Source organism: Molossus molossus, unplaced genomic scaffold (assembly GCF_014108415.1).
Source record: "Molossus molossus isolate mMolMol1 unplaced genomic scaffold, mMolMol1.p scaffold_m16_p_17, whole genome shotgun sequence".
Lineage (NCBI taxonomy): Eukaryota > Metazoa > Chordata > Mammalia > Chiroptera > Molossidae > Molossus > Molossus molossus.
The window spans coordinates 34733645-34753318 of NW_023425352.1; the positions used below are offsets into that span (position 1 = coordinate 34733645).

At 44.1% G+C, this 19674-nt stretch overlaps 1 protein-coding gene across 2 annotated transcripts in view; it reads right to left on the minus strand.

The window, feature by feature from the left end:
- Nucleotides 1-8624: 8624 nt before the first annotated feature.
- MINPP1 (multiple inositol-polyphosphate phosphatase 1) overlaps nt 8625-19674 on the minus strand; it is a 50280-nt gene continuing 39230 nt past the window's right edge. The window contains exon 5 of one of the 2 annotated variants that reach the window (XM_036265343.1): nt 8625-9116. In XM_036265343.1, coding sequence (XP_036121236.1) covers nt 8816-9116 — 301 coding nt within the window. In that variant the 3' untranslated portion in view covers nt 8625-8815. The remainder of the gene's footprint in view (nt 9117-19674) is intronic. The other variant, XM_036265342.1, reaches the window with a different exon arrangement.

A 19674-nucleotide genomic window follows, 5' to 3' on the forward strand; every position in this document is an offset into this window, starting at 1 on the left:
CAAAATGAAAAGGTAGGATTCTCTGTTGATAAAAATTATTAAGAATTTTAAGACAGCAACAGAAGAACCTTACGCCAAGCATACAACCCTTCCACTACACAAGTTCCATGCCCCATGGAGCCAGCCTGACCCCAGCTGGGGCTAGAATTAGGGACAAGTTGAGGAAAATGTGAATGGAGGCACCACAAACATCAGTACAGTTGCCAATGTGCCCAACCTGAGAGACTGAACAAAATGAAATCATTATGATGATGTCATTCCCCTCTACAGTGACTGGTTTAAGGTCGGCCAATAAGAGGTAAGGGTGTTACAGAATAACAATGAAGGGTGTTGGGCAGAGGGAGGCAAGCAAAGCAAAACCTCTTTAGCTCTCTTCCCTCTTTTGTCTGCTACAGAGTCTGTCCAGTGAGGATGTAATGCTGGGAGCTACAGCAGCCGTCTTGTAGCTATGAGGAAGACACCCTGCTGCCATACTGAGGATGGGGTCCTTGAGGACTTTGGTGTGCTTCTGGGCCCACCCTGGGACCACTACTCTGGGATTTCCTGCTCAGTAACAATACATGTCCTGTGGGTAGAGTCACGAGCAGCTGGGGCATTCCTAATTTATACAACTCCTAAGAAATGTATCTTCCTTGTTCTTTGAAGCAGAGCAAAGACTGCCTTCTGCAGACTATGCTTTGATCAGACCAGGGTAGACAAAGAATTAAATTAAAGAAGAAAGTGGTCACTTGCCATTGATCAGGTAGAGAAGAGCTACCTCTAATTTACCTTCCCTTTCTGCATAATCTGCATCCATTGCCTCTGGCTGCTTTCCGGTTTTTAATCACTGGGCAGGTAGAAAGAGTAGAAATGACAGTTGGTTCCTCCATGCCCACGCCGGTGGAGACTTAAGCCATATCAGATCTTGTTGTTTAGGATTTAAACTTTGTTCAATCTCTTCGCTTATGCTCTTGGTGAGACTTTAGAGTCAAAGCAGCTGGCGTTCCCTTGACCAAGGTCTGGGCCTCTAACCCAGGGGCCAACTGGACTCTCTCTCCAGGAAATATGAATCCCAAAGGCAGTGCCCTGAATGGGTTAAATCTTGCTGTCTAGATTTTGGATGGTCCAGGGTTCCTGTCCTTGCTGAAGCTCATCCTTAGATTCTGTGAGCTAACCTATATTCTTCACACACGCACACACACACACACACGCACAGCCTACTAGCCACAATTTCTACTGCATGATTCGAAGAACCCAAACTTCAAACCTAAAATTTAAAGGAAATCGATGCCCCACATGCAAACATCATTATCCAGCTGCTGATAAACAAACACCTTGACTTTCATGTATTCTCTCAGATTCATTGAGGGCCTATGTAGTAGCTCAATAGCAAAACTGTTCCAAACTATCCTCTCTCCTGAGTGTCCATGCCCTTAGTAATGGAACTCAGTAGCCCCTCACGCTGAGAGGTGGCGTCTATTTCCTGAATCCTTTGAATGTGGGTCGGCCTTGTGATTTACTCTGGACAACAGAAAGCAGTAAAAGCAACGAAACATCTGTTCCAGGCCTAGGCCTCCAGAGGTCTGCCTGCTTCTAGTCTAGCTCCTGGGAGGGCAGGACCGCCATGTGAACAAGCCCAGGCTAACTCGCTGAAGGATGAGCGACCACGTGAAGCAGAGCTGAATTCAATCCGGCCAGGACCATCCTGGACCAGCACACTGCTGACCCCCAAACCTATAAGCGAGCCCAGCCCCAAATCAGAAGAGCTGCCTACAAATGTACCACAGCTGACCGCAAATATATGCGTGAGTCCAGCCACAACCAGAAGAACCATTCAGATGACTAATAGAACCTTGATGGTCATCATTCTAACCCACTGAGTTTTGGGAGAGTTTGTTACACAGCCATAGCTAATTGATACAGCCTGTAAAGCCTAAGGCATTGGGCTGGTATTCAACAATATGCTTAACAAATGCCTAACACTATGCTCATACTATGATTGCTTATTGAGATTCTCAGGGTCACCCTGTAGTTTGTTTATTTATTTATTTTTTAAAATGTGGCCCCTCTCTACCTGCCTATTTTAGAGAGGCAAAGCTTCATAGGATTATGTACTGTCTAAATGGTAATTGGGACATTTATTTTGTACCAGGACATTTGTTTTTTACTGGCATTAGCCTGGTCCATCACACTGCCAAAATCAGAAGGAAAGTCTTTGAAAGCAAGGTTGTGTGACAAGTTACTGAGCACACTGAGCAGGGACTATTCCTACCATCTCTATCCCCTTTTTTTCCCTTCTAAAACAGTGCCTGGCACACATCTAAAAAATGAAATTGAGTATTTAAATCTGCCAGGGCAAAGCTGGTGGTTCTAGTCAAAACTGGAGTAACCTCAGGTTTGTGAGCCAAGCCACAAAACACCCCTAACTGATGTACTCAGAAAGCTTGAGTCAGTTCTAAGGTCACTTTTGGAAAATTCTGAAACAGACTAACCACTGAGAGCCGATGCAAGACCCAGGGGACTTGTTCCAAACAACTCGATTTCAGAGGAGCAGCTCCCTCTCCAGGCGGGAAGGAGAGATCAACACCCTCAGGGTGTTGGGTATGTTTGATTTTCTCAGACTTTGAAAAGCTGCGGTTCCCTTCAATAGGTGAAAAGCACAAATATAGTTAACATCTATCCATTATTTTTACTGCGCTAAATTTTTTTCTAACACCGTGTAATTTTGAAATAGCATTAGTAACTTTCATTTTTGGTTCCAACAGGATCTAGATGATGTTTTTGCTGATTTACTTGGCACAACGAGGTTTACAATGAAAACCTACTTGTAAAATGGGTTTTCCAGCAAACAAACAGACTTTGGCTCTGGTTACACCGCAGAGCAAGCCCCGGGATTCCTAAGAAATTAATTGCTCTACTATGACATATTGACAGAACAATTCTTGCAAAAGGCACATAGGACAACTAAAACGAAAACTACTTCAGACTGTCATTTAACCCTGCCAATTTATTGTCAGGGAAATGCATGACTCAGGTAAGTTACTTCAACAGTATCTGATCTAAGAAACCCCTGGGAAACTGAACAGTTTGGCGGCTCCGTGGCATTTCCAATTTGCTAGACAACATTCTAACTTATCAATGATTATTTCAAAGTGTCCTAACTCTGAAAGAAGGAACAAATCAAACCACGAGAAAAACAAACTTTATAGCATACGATATCCCCTTTGGGAGCATTAGAGGAAATGGGCACTATGATTATCATTGATGAAATTATCAAAGCAGCAGTGCATTTCACTTTGGGGAAGTCGGCCTGTAATAGGATGCCTCCCCATTACCAGGCCTAAATGTTCACCACACCTAATTAGAACAAGTTGGTTCATGTTGTTGTTTTTTTGTTTCCTATTGAGCAATAATAAACAAAACTAGAGGCTTCTCAATGTAGCCTTAAGAAACTCAAATTCTTTAGCCCTCCCAGAAGAGCTCAGGTTTCAAACTAGAATTATTAAGGGGGAAAAGCTAAATCTCTTCCAAATCCAAATTACCACTTTACTTGGTTATCGGTCTCAGGTTTCAATTGCTAAAGACACAGTTTACTCTCGCTTCTTGGAACTGGCTTTGCCCAGCTGTTTAAGCTTCACATGGTAAACCTGTAGATGCCAACAGCCTGGCTCTCGTGATTTTGTATGTTTGTTGTCTTAGTTTGCCTTGTCATAATATTTCATCCATTTTATTATAACAAGCAGTTCTTGTGTTATTCGTGTTTGGGCTTTTTATCCAGGTCGGATGGGGAAGGAAAAGGAAAATAACTTCCTAGTTTTTCTCTGGAGGAATAAAATTTCTTACAACTATTTCTAAGTGGGTCAAATGCATTTCAGAAACCTCTCTATTTTATCCCCATGTGTTATTCTTTCAGATGATAGAAAACAGAAAGAGAGGGGAGGAGAGTATTCTTGGTTCTCCCTCCCTCACAAGCTTCTGGCTCTTGGGACATTTATTTCCATTTAATCTATTCATAAACAAACTTTCATTGTTCAGTACATGTGAATACTGGGGTGGAGGGTGAGCTGACCAATGAATATATTCTCAAAATTTTCAAAGAAATAAATTTAGGTGGGAATAAAAGCCACAAAACAAGAAGACTGAAGCTAGAAATTGAATCTACTAGAAACAGTAAAATGAAAAACACAGTTATTAAAATTTTTAAGTCTCATAGCAGCATCTTTACTGCAGAAGAGTGATGAGTAAACTGCAAGTTCCAGCAAAGTTTATCTACCAGAATGCAGCTGACACAGAGAGAAAGGAAATAGTAAAGAAAAGTTCAAGGAGGATGTGTCCAGACCCTTCAAGATGTATTTAACAGAGCGCCAGAAGCAGGAAACTGTAGGAACAGGGTACACAGAATACAGGGAACACGCTCCAGGGCATCGGAGGGGAAAGAAACGTTGTAAAAGCTAACAGAGGGGAAAGATGTAATATCCATAAGGAATGATAATGAGATGATCAACAACATTATTTTTTAAAATATTTTTTCTTTTTTATTGATTTTAGAGAGAGGGGAAGGAAGAGGGAGAGAGAGAAATGGAAACGACGAGAGAGAAAGAACTGCCTCCTGCATGCCCCCCATTGGGGGGCCCACAACCCGGGCATGTGCTCGAACTGGGAATCGAACCAGCGACCTGTTGGTGCATGGGTCAGTGCTCAACCACTGAGCCACACCGGCTAGGCATTATCGGCAACATTAAAGCTCAGAAGTCAATATGCTAAAAAAAAAAAAGTCATTTTGAAAAATAAACAAATAAATAAAAGAGAGTAATCTGGGACCCAGAATTCTATCTCTAGCCAAATTATCATCCAAGTATAAAGGCAAAGTAGATTTTCAGACATACAGACACTTGGAAAGTTTACTATCCAAAGATTCTCTCTGTGGGTCGCGACCCCTTTCACAGGGATCACCTAAGGCCATCGGAAAACACGTATTTCCAGTGGTCTTGGGAATGGAGACACCGCTCCTCTATCCGTCTCCAGGCGGGTCCGCCCACGTGCAGATACACCCACATACGACAGGAGGAACTGTATTAAAGGGTCACAGCATTAGGAAGGTTGAGAACCACTGAAAGGAAGGATGTTAAAAGTCATAGGGAGCAAATAAATCATTAAAAATGAATAGAATTTTTAAAATTTATGTGTTTAAAAACAATCTGGAACCAAAATGTCAGAGACTAGTAATATGGGAATTGGAAGGAAGAGTGTGGAGAGAGAAGTAAAGGGTCTTATATTTTTTGTTTGGAGAACAAGAGACTGAATTTAGACTTTCGACGAAGTCTAAATTTAATTATGTGTTTAAATATTCAAAACTAACCACTTGCACATGCACACACATACATAAACCAGTAGAGAAGGGAAATGTGGAAAGACAGAAAATGTAGTCTATACAATCAATGTAAGGCAGGATGAAACAAGGAGAAAAAAAAGAAAGAGCCAAAAGAAAAAAAGACATGGCCCTAACGACATTGTCTGAGCCCCTAGATCCAGCCTGGCCTGAAGCTACACACTTCTGGACTTCCTCTTTACTGGAGGCAATAAGTCATCCTTCTGGCTAAAGTTGGATTTGAAGGGTTTTTACCCCATGCATCCAATTCAGCTGTCAGCGTCATCACATATTTTTACAACCTTTCTCTTCATTTTCATGCTGAATTAAAGGCTCACACATTTACATGATGTGTTAAAATTTATTTCTGAAAACTTCCCAGATATAAATAACAAAATTTAAAAAACCACACACAAGAAAACACAACAATCATTCATTCCCTTGCTAGATCCCTCACTTCCCTGACTGTTCAACACCCCGGCTTTGCCATTCCCCAGCCCTGCACAGAGATGCTCTCTATTTTCCACCTCAGTGTCTGGGACACCAGATACCTGTTGGAAAAAAAAACATAAATCACAAAATGAATCAATTGCTTCCACTACAGAATTTATGCAAGTCAACCTTTTTGACCCCGTTTCCTACTAGATTCACACATGGCATAAATGTGTGAAGTCTAGTGGCTTAACATCTGGGAGCTTTGGTTTCACCAGCTGCTTAACATCTGCGAACCTTAGATTTACATCTATGGATGGATGTGGTTCTCAGCCCCTCCCATTAATGCAGAACACTCAGTATTCTACATCACTTTGGCCTGTCAGGACTTCTTACAGATCCTTTTTGCTCGGTGCATTGGTTATCTATTCTGCAAAACACTTGATTCCAAACCTTAGCAACTTACAGCAAAGACCTTTTATTTTCTCATAACTTCTGTGTGTCGAGAATCTGACTGCTTTTGGCTCAGGGTCTCTCAAGGGCTACAGTCAACGTGTCTGCTGGAGCTGCAGTTACCTTAATGCTCTACTGGAGGAAGTTCTATTTCTAAATTCACTCCTGTGCTCGATGGCAAACCTCGGGTTCTTACTGGCTGCTGGCTGGAGATACTGGCTCTTGCCACGAGGGCCTCTCCACGGGACTGCATACCACATGGCAGCTGGCTTCCCCCAGAGTGAGAAATCTGAGAGAGAGACTGAAGTCACCGTCTTTTACATCCCAATCTCAGAAGTGACATCCCTTTGTTCCTGCCACATTCTTTCGAGAGGCAAGTCACCAGGTCTAGTGCACACTCAAGGGAAAGTGATTACACAGAGGCATGAAAACCAGGAATACGCCGGGGTGTACCCCAACAAGCCTCCTCATTACTGAAGAGTGACTGAATAAACTGGTGTCACCCTAGGGGATGCCTAGCCGTCCAGACAAACCTAAACCCCTCTAGGTAAACGTTAACAGGAAAAAAAAAAAACACACCTCCAGCTAACAGACCCTTTCCTAAAACCCCAAATCGCCCTGAAAATAATAACCAGAATATACAAGGGCGCCAGGATATTAATACATACGTGGGAGCTTTACAGTTAAGGACCGAAGTTGCAATCTGACCAGGTAAGTGCAGTAAACGACCAATGGGAAGGAAAGGTTCAAGGGTAACCGTCTCGTACGCAGGCAGATGTGCAGACTTGCAGGTTGGGTGGACCTAACGGTGGAAGAGAGCGAGGCGGGTGTCAGGCGGACTCACGGTCCATCCCTGCTTTCCTCGAGCCTGGTGAGCATAATGACCATCACTTTGAACCTTTATCAGGCAAATGACTCATCTCTATTTCATTAATGTTCTTTTTCTGGGATTTGTTTTGTTCTTTTCTTTGGAACATATTCCTCTATTTCCTCCTTTTGCTTGTCTCTCTGCGTTTATTTTCTTATGTTAGACCACACCTCTCCCAGTCTGGAAGGAGTAGCCCTATCTGTTCAGCCCGGCCCCAGTCCATCGTTACCGGAGGTTTGGGGACTGTGCAAGCAGACTTCATTCTCGACTGGTCCCAGTTGCTCAGGTTGTGCCCAGCGCTGCCCGTGTTCCAAAGAGGGGTATCAGTCAGCACCCGTTTCCGGCTGGTTGGAAGCCAGACCTCGGGCAGCTGCTTTTAAACTGTGCAAATATACAGTCCTAAGGGACCACAGTCGTTACCCCTGCTGGCCTCCTGACCTGGCAATTTGGAGGCATCCCCTTGGTGATGGTTAAAAAAATTGGGGCTCTAGATGAGTGTATAAGCTTCTTTCTGGGAGGAACCAGCAAGCTGTAGTGGGGCCAAGGGGGGCACAAAATGAGGACCCCCACCTACATTCCCTGAGAGCTCCTCAGGCTGACGTTCCCTGAGAAGTAAATAGGCCTTTTTCTCAGGAAGACTAGACGCAGGTTTTAGTCTGCTGTCTGAGGTGTGCCCTGGGTGTGGTAGCCTACAAGAACTGTCTCTCTGATTGCTTCAGTCCCATGGGGCCCAGTGACACAGTCCCGTCCACCAGAGCCCGGCACTGGAGAGGCATCCCCGTGCCTGCACATGCCTGTTGGCTTTGGCCGGGCCACTGGGGGAGTCGGGGGCCAGGGCGAACCCTCTGGTGGGGCCCAGGGGAAAGCCAGGGCCAGAGCAAGCCCACCTGCTCCAGTGGGCCGAGGTCCTTCCCTTATCATCACCATATGGTCCTGGCAGTCTTAGGTCCTCTCATTACAGCCTCTCCCATCCCCCAGGGATGAGAACCAGGTAACACTGGGGCCCCCAACATTCTACACACTATGCCACATGTTCATTCTGAGGCCTTCCTTTCTCTATTGTGGTAAGAAACATCCAAACGTGTAGAGAATTTTTGTAAGTTTATCTGAGCCAAACTGACATGCCAGGTAGCAAGGCCTCCAGTGTTCTGAGAATAACAGTTTTGCGATTCCTTTTACACATTTGGAATTAAGGAAGTTTACAGGAAGGTGGGAAGAAGCAAGTCAGGGAAATCTCTCTGCTTGGATTACACAATGTGGGTTACACCTCTGAGTATGTGGTTACACCTGAGAGGTCTGCAAAAGAGATGTGCTAATTTAGATGCACCAGAACAATGGACAGGGCTCAGGGCTTGCTTACAGCAAGGATACACTTTCTACAGGCCCGGGGCATGAATACTCACCATGACACGACCTGCCCAGTGAGGAATTATGATCCCATCACCCTGTGAGGTTACTTCCCGTCACTCAACTTGTCAATGATCACAGAGCCTTTTTCTTTTGTTCACACCCTCCTGTGGTATTATCACCTTTATGGGGCTGGCATTTCAAGCTGGATTTCAAGCTTCTTGGTCATCTGTAGAAAAGACTATGAGATGTACGACACATCCTAGAGTTGGATGAAGTTGGTTTGGAGGGTTAAGCTTTTGACCTCAAAAACACTTTATTTGTCTGAGCACCTGGCATAGGTGGGATTCATGATTTTGAACTGGGTTCTATAAATGTTCAGTTGATTTGAATCCTGAAGCCACTAGATTAATATTATCCAGGGTTCCAAAGCAAGTTTTCCAGAAAAAATGTAGTATAGATCCAGGCTGGAAATGTGCTCGATGCTTCAAGTATGTCGATCTCTGAACCGCCGCCTGTCCACACACTTCCACGGTCACATTGTACGGAAGTTCCATCAGTTCCTCCTCGTCTCCAAATAACGAGTGAATCTCCAAGAACGAATTCCAGTCCTGATTGGCTGCTCTGTCCCAAGTGATTGTGAAGTCCGCTGTCCTCTCCTGTCTTTCACTGAAAGAATGAGAAGAAATTCTCTGACATCTGACTTTGAGGAAACACAATCAAAGCAGAAATAAAACGCAGGCGATGACATTCATAGTGTTTTCATAGCCACAAGAATCTGAGACAATCGCTTGGAGACAATGAGCAATCAAGGAAATCAGCCTCAGAGAACCTACGCTCCAGGTCTAGCAGCCATAGGGTTTCCAAGGAGAGAACTGCCTAGTCCGTTTTATTTATATAGGAAAATATTTCCAGCCACATATTTTTTCCCCCTGCTGCACTCTCCAGCCAGGATTACCTCCTACCCATCTGGAGAGCAAAAAATAATGCCTGCGTGAATCTCCCTTTCCGTTTATAGAGAACCTAGAGGCTTTCGAACCTTCCACCATCAGCGCTTGCTCACCGTGGTGTGACTGCTGGCTTCTTTCTCCTACCAGATTTTGGGCCCTTTTGGCCAGATCTGTATCTTGGTGAGGTTTTAGCCCCAGCGCTTAGCTCAGGGCCTGGCCCCCAGTGGTGCTCAGCAAACACTTGCTCAATGGATGAACTGGACCACAAGCTCTCCCCTAAGTATACCCCCGTGCACTCCAGTGCCCTACCTCTCTCAACACCTCACATGTCCCCTCACGTCCCGTACCTGCTTCCATGTATGAACTGAACCCTTTTTCAAGGCCCAATTCCAATCTCAATGTTTTTTCAGGAAGACATAACTGCCCCACGCCGTAGTGACCACCTTTTTTTTTTTTTTTTTATGTCTGTCACCACCTCATGCTTTATTATTATGATTTATTTTATTATGATAAGGGCTACCTCTAGTCTATGTGCCACCTTTGTGCAGATTAGAAAAAGGTGCTCTCTCTGGGCAGATTCACCCTCAAGTGCATCGGGCACGTGGCTTTGAGGACAGCGAACAGATTAATCTTCGCCTTATTCCCCGAGGTAGAACCCTGCTCGGTGAACCCCCTGCAGAGCCAAGGAGGGGCCCCGAAGCCCAGCCTTCTTCTGGAACCAGACCACACACCAGCAGGGGCTTTGTTTGCCCCCCCCCCACACACACACACACAACTTTTAAATTTGCTTCGTCTTGTTTTAAGCTCCTTTTCACATTCCCAGCCTTTCATCTCCCACATTCTCCATTACGAAGAGATAAATGTCATTGCTGCTGGTTATTATATTAATTTGCTGATTCTTGCTAGTTATTAGTTTTCTATTAAGTAGGATAGTGAAATAAAATACTGGCATCTCAAAAACAAGGACAATTGTGAAGCAAGTATGCCTAATTGCTTTTAATAACAGCTTTATTGAGATATCATTCATAGAACATAACATTCACCCTTTTAGCCCTGGCCAGTTTGGCTCAGCGGTTAGAGCGTCGGCCTGAGGTCCAGAGAGACCCAGGTTCAGTTCCCGCTAAGGGCACGTACTTCGGTTGCAGTTTGTCCCCGGCCCTGGTTGGTCGTGTGGGAGGCAGCCACTTGATGTGTCCCTTTCACATTGATGTTTCTCTCTCTCTCTCTCTCTCCCTCCCACTCTGTCTGAACAAAAAAATGGAAAAATGTCCTCGGGTGAGGATAAAAATAAATAAATAAAACATTCACCCTTTTAAAGTGCACCACTCAGTGATTTTTAGTATATCCATATAGTTATGGAACCATTGCCACGATGCAATTTTAGAATACTTTGTACCCCCAAAGAAATCTCATACCCATTATTATTCACTCTCCTTTCAAGCGTCTGGCAACTACTAATCTTTCTGAATTTTTCTCTATGGATTTGTCTTGTGAATATTTCATATCAATGCAATCATACAATGTGTGATCTTTTGTGACCTTCCCATTTCACTTAGTATAGTGATTGCAAGATTAATAAACACTGTGGCACATTTAAGTACCTCATTTCTTTTAAGGCTGGATAATAGTCCATTGTATGACTTGACCACATTTTATTTGTCCACTGACCAGTTGATGGACATTTGGGTTGTTTCCACCTTTTGGTTATTATGAGTAATGCTATGAACATTTGTGTGTAGTTATGTAGACCTATGTTTCCGATTCTCTCAGGTATACACTTAGGAGTGGAATTGCTGGGTCATATGGTACATCCATGCATAGAATGGCCACCCACCAATGCTGTTGTCAGCTAGTGAACCATTATATCCTCTGTAACAACCAGGCCACCATCAGATTGACTGCTCTGAACTCCACCCACATCCCACCTTTGAGGCACCCAATCTGCAGGATCATCTGTACAGTGCAATTTTTTTTCTATTTGTGCCCATAAACAGGTGTATTACTATTCTTGCTATAACATTTTAATACAACTTGGTGGCTAAAAACAACTCAAATTTATTATCTTACGGTTCTGGAGGTCAGAAGTCTGAAAGGAGTCAAGATGTCTCCAGGGCTACACTCTCTTCTGGGGCTTTAGGGGAAAGTCTGTTTCCTGCCCTTTCCAGTGTCTAGAAGCCACTCACATCCCTTGGAACACGATCCATCTTCAAAGCCAGCAGCATGTGGCTGAGTCATCACATTGCATCACTCGTCCCCATTAGGACTCTCGTGACTGTGTTGGGCCCACCTGGAGAAACCAGGCTAATCTGCCTCTCTTCAAGTCAGTTGATTACCAACTTTAATTCTATCGGCCACTTTAATTCTCCTTTGCCATATAAACATAAGAGGTTTCAGGGATTAGAATATAGCCATCTTGGGAGTTACATTAGTCTGCCCACCACAACCAGCCTCTCCAGCTTTGCTTCGGGCTACCTTAACTTTTCTTTAGACTTTCAGAGAAGAGTGGTGAAAAAAAGTAAAATGTGGACATTCATTGATAATCGATCAGATTTGATAGAGAAAGGGGAAATCTTAGATTAAATCAGTGGTGATTGAATCAGATAATGTATGTGAAATCCTCTACCCCCAGGCTTGACCCGGAGCACCACTGATTAAACATTCGTGGAATATGAAGTTGATCTCTCAGGTCCTTTCAGAGGACGGCTGCTAGACTGTGGTCTTTCATCTGCTTTTGCACAAAAAAATGTCACCATTTCACAAAATGCCCACTCCCCTATTTCCCTTCTCCTCCCCATCATCCTTAAAATATTTTTTAGTTCTCCTCTGGACACCTTGAGCATGAAAAGGCTGTCATGGATATTGTATGTTTCATCGTCGTGAATCAAGAGTCTGTCTAGTTCCTCTTCTAAGCTGAAATTGTGCATCCCTGATTTACAATTATTATCTCAATGACGGGATTGTCAGAGGGAGCTGCACAGTGAGCAAACATTGAAAGAGTGAGCAAAGCTATTCGGGAAGAAAGGAACCTCATTCTTTAGTCGAGAAAATGTAGTTTCATTTATGCATGTTGTATCAGTTACAATTAAGTTTGGTCATACATAACAGAAACCCCAATAAAAGAAAGTAAACACACAAGGATTTCTCTTGCATGTAAACAAATTTTAAAAATGTACAGTTCTAGGCTTGTGTAGTAACTCTGCAACTGAGTGATTTGTACAGGCAAGGTAACTGTTTAATTCCTTCCTCTTAATGACCAGTTTTCAAAGTATATTGTTAGTGTGTTAGCTACCCTCAATAGTGAATGGTGTGTTTCATCTTTTGGATTAAAAAAATTTTTTTCTTTATTGATTTTAGAGAGAGAGGAAGGGAGAGGGAGAGAGAGATAGAAACATCAATTGGCTGTCTCCTGCATGCCCCCCACTGGAGACTTGGCCCACAACCTGGGCATGTGCCCTGACCGGTGACCTCTTGGTGCATGGGACGACTCTCAACCACTGAGCCACACCGGCCAGGTTCATCTTTTGGATTTTTTTCTTTTCCTCACCCGAGGACATTTTTCCATTTTTTGTATAGGTAGAGTGGGAGGGAGAGAGAGAGGAACAGAAAGAGAGAGAGAAACATCGACGTGAAAGGGACACATCGAGTGGCTGCCACCCGCACAACCGATCAGGGCCGGGGACAAATTGCAACCGAGGTACGCGCCCTTAGCGGGAACCGAACCCGGGTCTCTCAGGACCGCAGGCCGACGCTCTAACCGCTGAGCCGAACCGGCCAGGGCCATCTTTTGGATTTTAAAAGTATCACTAAGATCTCAGTTTCTATATTCAATGTATTTCAATCAACTTATTCTTTTTTTTAAATACTCATCTGAGGATATTTTTCCATTGATTTTTTTTTTTTTTTTTTTTAGATTATTAGAGTAGAAGGGAAGGAGGGAGAGAGAGAGACAAAAACATCAATCTGAGAAAGACACATAGATTGGTTGCCTCCCACATGACACTGACTGTGGCCAGGGATTGAATCTGCAACCCAGGTACATGCCTTTGACTGGGAATCAAACCTGTGACCCTTCATTCTGTAGGCCAACACTCTAACTGCTGAGCCAGACCAACCAGGGCACAGTTATTTTTTTTTTTGATGCTCAAACTGTCTCATCTCTTGTCCCGCTGGTGTGGTTCAGTGGTTGAGCATCGGCCCATGCACCAAGAGGTTGCCACTTCAATTCCCAGTCAGGGCACATGCCCAGGTTGTGGGCCTGATCCCCAGTGGGGGGCATGCAGGAGGTGGCCAATTGATGTTCTCTCTCATTGATATTTCTCTCTCTCTCTCCCTCTCCCTTCCTCTCTCTCTCAAATTAATAAAGAAAAAATAAAATAAAAAAAACAAAACACACAAAAAAACAGTCTCATCTCTGGCCAGATAGAAGCCCCTGCAGTTGGAATCCAGGCCTTTTTGACCCCACTGGCCCTTGAGCACTTCCTTGCCTTGGGCACAAAAGATATGCCAGGCTCATTTTGTAAATTCCTGCCCCAGACCAGGAATCAGCCATTTCTCCAAGATGCCCTGGTTCCTTCTAGTGGGAAATGGTATTTGGAAAACACAATTTGGTCTTTGCCACTGCATGTGATTAGGTATGAAACAAATTTATATGGAGGCAAAGGCTATGGGCCAATGTGTTTCTTCGGGTAGAAAACGTTCTACGAAGCTTTATTTGAAAGTTGCACGGAGAAAATTCTATTCATCAGATTTCAACACAGATGCATATCGCTCCCTTTACAGTGCCACCCCCTCACAGGAGCTCTCATCGTTAGCTGGGCCTCAGCTTCACGTACAGAGCTGTTTGCACAAAGGGAAAGATGCCGGGGTCCACCTCCGCGTGTTTGGGACTGAACACTGTGCAGGGAGCCCTCGTCAGCTGCGCTTTTTGTTTTTTGCCTTCAGGGTTTTTTGTTTATTTAAAGCTGAGGAGATGATTCTCAAATGCACTTGTTCAATACATATTTATTGAGTGTCTACTAAGTGCCAGGGAGTGAGTTAGCTGGTGGGTGCTGGAAACACAACAGTAATACAAAAGACACAGCTCCTGTCCCCGTGGACTGCAGAGAGACAGACCAAAACTACTGAATTCACAGTAAGTTGCTATAAGAGCTAAGAAAGAACAGGAGGCCGAGAGAGAGAGAAACAGGAAGAAATGCTTTTTGATAGGCTGGTCAGGGAAGGTCTCCCTGAGAAGGTAATATTCATACTGATTTTGCAGAAGAAAATGGGTTTTGAGGCCACGCAGACCTAAACTTTGAAGGGCTACTGGAGCCCTGGCCAGTTTGGCTCAGCGGTTAGAGCGTCGGCCTGCGGTCCGGAGAGACCCAGGTTCGGTTCCGCTAAGGGCACGTACTTCGGTTGCAGTTTGTCCCCGGCCCTGATCGGTTGTGCGGGTGGCAGCCACTTGATGTGTCCCTTCACATCGATGTTTCTCTCTCTCTCTCACTTCCTCTCTCTCCCTCCCACTCTATCTGTACAAAAAATGGAAAAATATCCTCCCTCGGGTGAGGATTAAAAACAAAACAAAACAAAAAAAATGAAGGGCTACTGGAAACATAGGAGCAGAATTTATGAAGTCTTTGCTCAGTGCCTGGTTCGTAGGAAATGGCAGGTACCAGATGGTGATGAAAACGATTTTCTGCTCAGCCAGATCTTCTTCCTTTAAGGCTCATTTCAGACCAAATGACTCCAGTGCACCCTCCTTAGTGAATCCAGCCTGCACTAATGCTTCATCCACCAAATGCTGATGGGCCTCTCCTGTCTGTAGGTTCTGTCTGGGCTCTGGGGATACACTGGTAAAGCCAGCTTGGCTTTCGCAGAACATTTGTTACAGGAGGTGACTTAATTTAGCAATTATCTATCTTTTCTTTTTCAGACTCGGTAGGATGATAAACTCTTGGAGGGCAGGGGACTTGTCCTGTTTTGAAGCCCTCTCCATGGCTGCTGGCATAAACCAAGTGTTCTGTAAGGCACTAGACTCACTGACCTTTCAGCTGGTCCGATGTGCCCCACCACCCACCAGCCAAGGATCTGAGACCTGTGCTGTTAGGAGAGACAAGAGAACAGATGTAGAGTCTGAGACGTTAAAGGTCCGAAATATTTTTATGCCTTGAGCAAAGGCCAACCACTAGACCGGTCCAGTGTGCCAGAATGTTTGAAGTTGTAAAGTGCCCAAACCAGGTCCAGGTGGCATGGCCTTTAAACAAAGGTTCTTCCAAACTTGTTGATTTTGTTGTTGTTGTTAAGCAACTTGAAAAAAATTCTTCTTAAGAGATTATGTTCATCAGTCCTGGAGAACCTTTTGGATTCCTGACGTTAACTCATACCCTTCATCTTCCCCGCTGCCACATTCATGCATCCACATTCATGCACCATGTAGAGTCCATACCTTTGTTCCTGTTTCCTTCACATCAGTGCTTCCCAGCATTAAGAAAACAACCCAAAGCAACAACAACAACAAAAACAACACAGCATGCCATCAGTTGTTGAGTTACAGTTCACTTATTATTAGAGTTTATTATTAGATAAAATAGTATAGGATGCCCAGTTCAGTTTGAACTTCAGATAAATAACATATAATTATTTAGTGTAAGTATGACCCATGCAATCTTGGGACACACTTACCCTACAAACTTATTTATTGTTTTACAAAATTCTAATTTAACTGGGTGTCCTGTATTTTTTTATCTGTCCTACTTATTATAAGTCTTCACGTATGCTATCTCTCGTAATCCCTAAAAAACACACAACATAAGTATTATGTTAATTTTACAAATAAGGAAACTGAGGCTCAGAGCTAGTCATATCCTTAAGATTGTAACTGGTACATGTTTCAGATCAGGATTTAAAGCTAGATCTATCCAAACACAAAGACCCTGTTTTCATATTTCTCAAGTAAACCAATAATTTCCGCAATTGTTATGTTCAGAGCTAGACCAAGAACTACTGAAGTTTTATCATCTTTAGTTGAATGGACACGTTCTTGAAGTTCCCTAAACACAGCTCTACACCAAGCCGAGACCTGGGACCGTCTACCCCTTCTTACCACGTGAGGGCTACTCGGCCCTCATGGCTCAACTCGGAGGTTTCCTGGTTGAGGAAGCTTCTCTGACCATCCCGGGGAGAGCTGATTATTCTACGCCCCTGTTTCAGCACTTACACAGTGTATTGCAATGATCTTAAGGGTCTGCCTCACTCGGAAGACCATGAGTTTTCTGAGGTAGAGACCATGTCATTTTTCCAGTGCTTGCATAGTGGTGGAGCCTCAGTAAATGCTTCGTAAGCACTTAAAGGTTGAAGCTCAAATTCTGGGCATCAGATTTAGATGAATTCTGCTCAAACATGTATGAGATTACCAACTAGGAGACAATGGATCTCCTGGCTCTCTTTGAAAAATGTCATCAAATAATGGATACTAGAGACTAACCTCTATCTAGAGACAAAAAGCAGACCATAACCCTTTACAATTTAACTTGGGACGAACCCTACCAGTTACCATTTTTATGATTCTGTTTTGCTGTGACCTTTGACATAGTTGTAACTTGTGTTATTGCCATTATATTGAATGGGAACATCTAGAATGAATCAGCCTTAATATTCATAAATATCTGCAGAGAAAGAAGAAAGAAATGAAAAAAATTTGAGCCTCACTTTCTTAGTTTAGCAAAGTTTAAACCAGTCATTTTAAAAGGACAGTTTTGTATGAAAAAATGAAATCATTTTATATGCTAAAGATACATATGTTTGGCATATAAGGGTGTTATTCCTTAAACTGTCTCCTTGAATATATTCCAGAGACTATTTTTTATCATCTAAAATTAAATTATAATTCTGGTAAATATAGGATTTCTCCATGTCTTTCCTCTTCTGGTGGACAGACTTAGCGATTTCCAAGGGCATCCCATTAGATTATGGAAAACACACGTGGTATTCTTGTTTCTTAGCTGACCTGCTCGTCATCCTGAACTGAAACTCATTTTTAATGCCAACAAAGCACTATTTCACCGAAAACAGAAATACACCCATGTGAGTCATCCTACCACATCCCGGTTCTCTGGCTCTTTCCTTGAAATATTCCAGATAAGAATAATTATGGCTCAATGCCCTTTCCAAAATAACACGTCAATGCTCCATACATAGCTCTTTATGTTAGACAGGAAGGGTTTTAGGAATGATTGACATGCTCAGATTTAGATCATTTCTATTAAGACGAATAATTATTAGATCCAAACGGCAACTCTTCTTGGTGAAAGTACAAAGATATAACAACCCACTCAGGAGATCATCTATGTTATTCTTTCACGGTGAGGAAAATGACTTATGCACTCTGATGTGTCATTAGTGTACTGGATAAAGGCTGTAAGTCAACAGGAAGTCTGTCAATGGTGAAATCCCGAACTTCAACCATGCAGTGTGGGCGGTGCCCTGGGAGGCAGAGGAACCTCCTTCCCCTTCCGAAGCGTACTGTCCTTGTACGTCAGCTAGGCCAGCAGTGGTAAGCACACTGGTGACTGTCCCTTAGTATGCATGGTGGGAAGAGACACATGTAACAGGCAGGAACACTGGCTCCAGAGTCAGGCTGCTGGAATTTGTCTCTTAGACCTAACCCTTCCTGACCTCGGGCAAGGTATTTCTCTCTGAGCCTCATTTTGCTCATCAGTTTAATAGAAAGAACAGTTTCATCTCATGGGTTACTGTGGGGATCAGTGAAACTGGAGGTAAAGGATTCAGTGCAGGGCCTGGCACAGAGAGCCTACGCTGTGCTTTTCTTTCTTGCTTTTCTTTCTTGCTTATCAGCAGGTCTGAAATCAACGGCAGAGTAAGTTGGCGTGCAGATGAGCAATGTTTCAGCTTCTGACCACAGCTTCCTCCAGAAAGATTTCCATGAATTAGTAAGTCATATTTCAAAAGGAGTGGAGATTTACGAGAGAGGGAGGGATGGACTCAGGATTTCACATGCATCTCTTCTTCCCTCCCATTGGCCCCCTTTCCATTTTAAGTTCTTATGGGGAACACAAACCAAAGTACAAAAGACAAGGTCAGGCAAATGTATATTATAAGATTTTGTCCCCCCACCCCAACTGTTGTAAGCTGGGCTGGCCCTAGTGGAAGGCCCTTCTGTGTGGCTCAAGGCAGGCCTGAGGCCTAGGAGCAAAGGAGCTACTGCAGCCCTTTCCCCCCAAAGCCCATACTGGGGTGCTCTGGATCTGACTGCTAAAACAGCAGAGAAAGGGGAGTGCAGGAAGACCTAGGAGGTCAGCAAAGAAGCAACATATTCAAGAGAGCATGTGCCCTCACCTAGGGCTCACTCGGGCTTCCTCAGGAGGCGAGAGTGAGCCCTGGGCTGCTGGCCATCAGAGCGAGAGAAAAGTCAGAGTACAGAGTCAAAAGTAGCCACCATACCTGGCTCGGAAATGTAACTCATTCAATTCATTCAACATTTATTTTATTGAGGCTCTATTGTGTGCTAGGCACTGCTCCAGATACCAAAACCCCATCCACATCAGTTCAGAAGTCCATTAGTCACAACCACACAGAGGATTCAAGCCCTTGACCCGGGGCACCTCAAACCTGCCCTGTAGTCTCAGAGCTGAACTCGGTCCGTCGTGTTCATGGCTGTGCCCTTTACTCTGACCCATCCTGAGGGCAGGGCGTGGTGGTGGTGGGGGGCAGCAGCAGAGGGAGATTTCAGCTTCCAGCACTAGCAAATAACAGAGGGTGTCAAGACAGGAAATAGTTTGGGTGTATTCCCTGGTTTCACTTTCTTCAGCACTGGGGTCAGAAAACAGCAGTCTTGCTGACTCAGGTGGGGGCTGCTCTCACAGAGATTGTACCTCAAGGAACAAAAGCCTCAGCCCCCCCCCCCCCTTAGTTCCAGGTCATTACGAGCCTCATATTTCTGTCACTGGGCGGTCATTGGCCTAGAAGAGAAAATGGGCCTTTGATCTGGACTGGGGGAGGAGTGGCCTGCCCAAGACTGAAGAGAGACAGGTGGATGGCTTTGGGAAATGATGTGACTGCCTTATAGCACTAGCAGGACGATTTTAGCACAGGATTAGTCAAGAGTAGTAACAATCCATTGAAGTGTCATGAGCTGAGGTGCGGCCAAGTGCTAGAAACAATAAAAAGATGCTCCACCAGAAGCTTCCTTTCCGGGTCTACCCAGATCACTGATTACGCCAACGCGGTCCCAGAAGGAAACTGGAGGAACAGTGAGGAGAGAGCTCGGCAGAGGCACT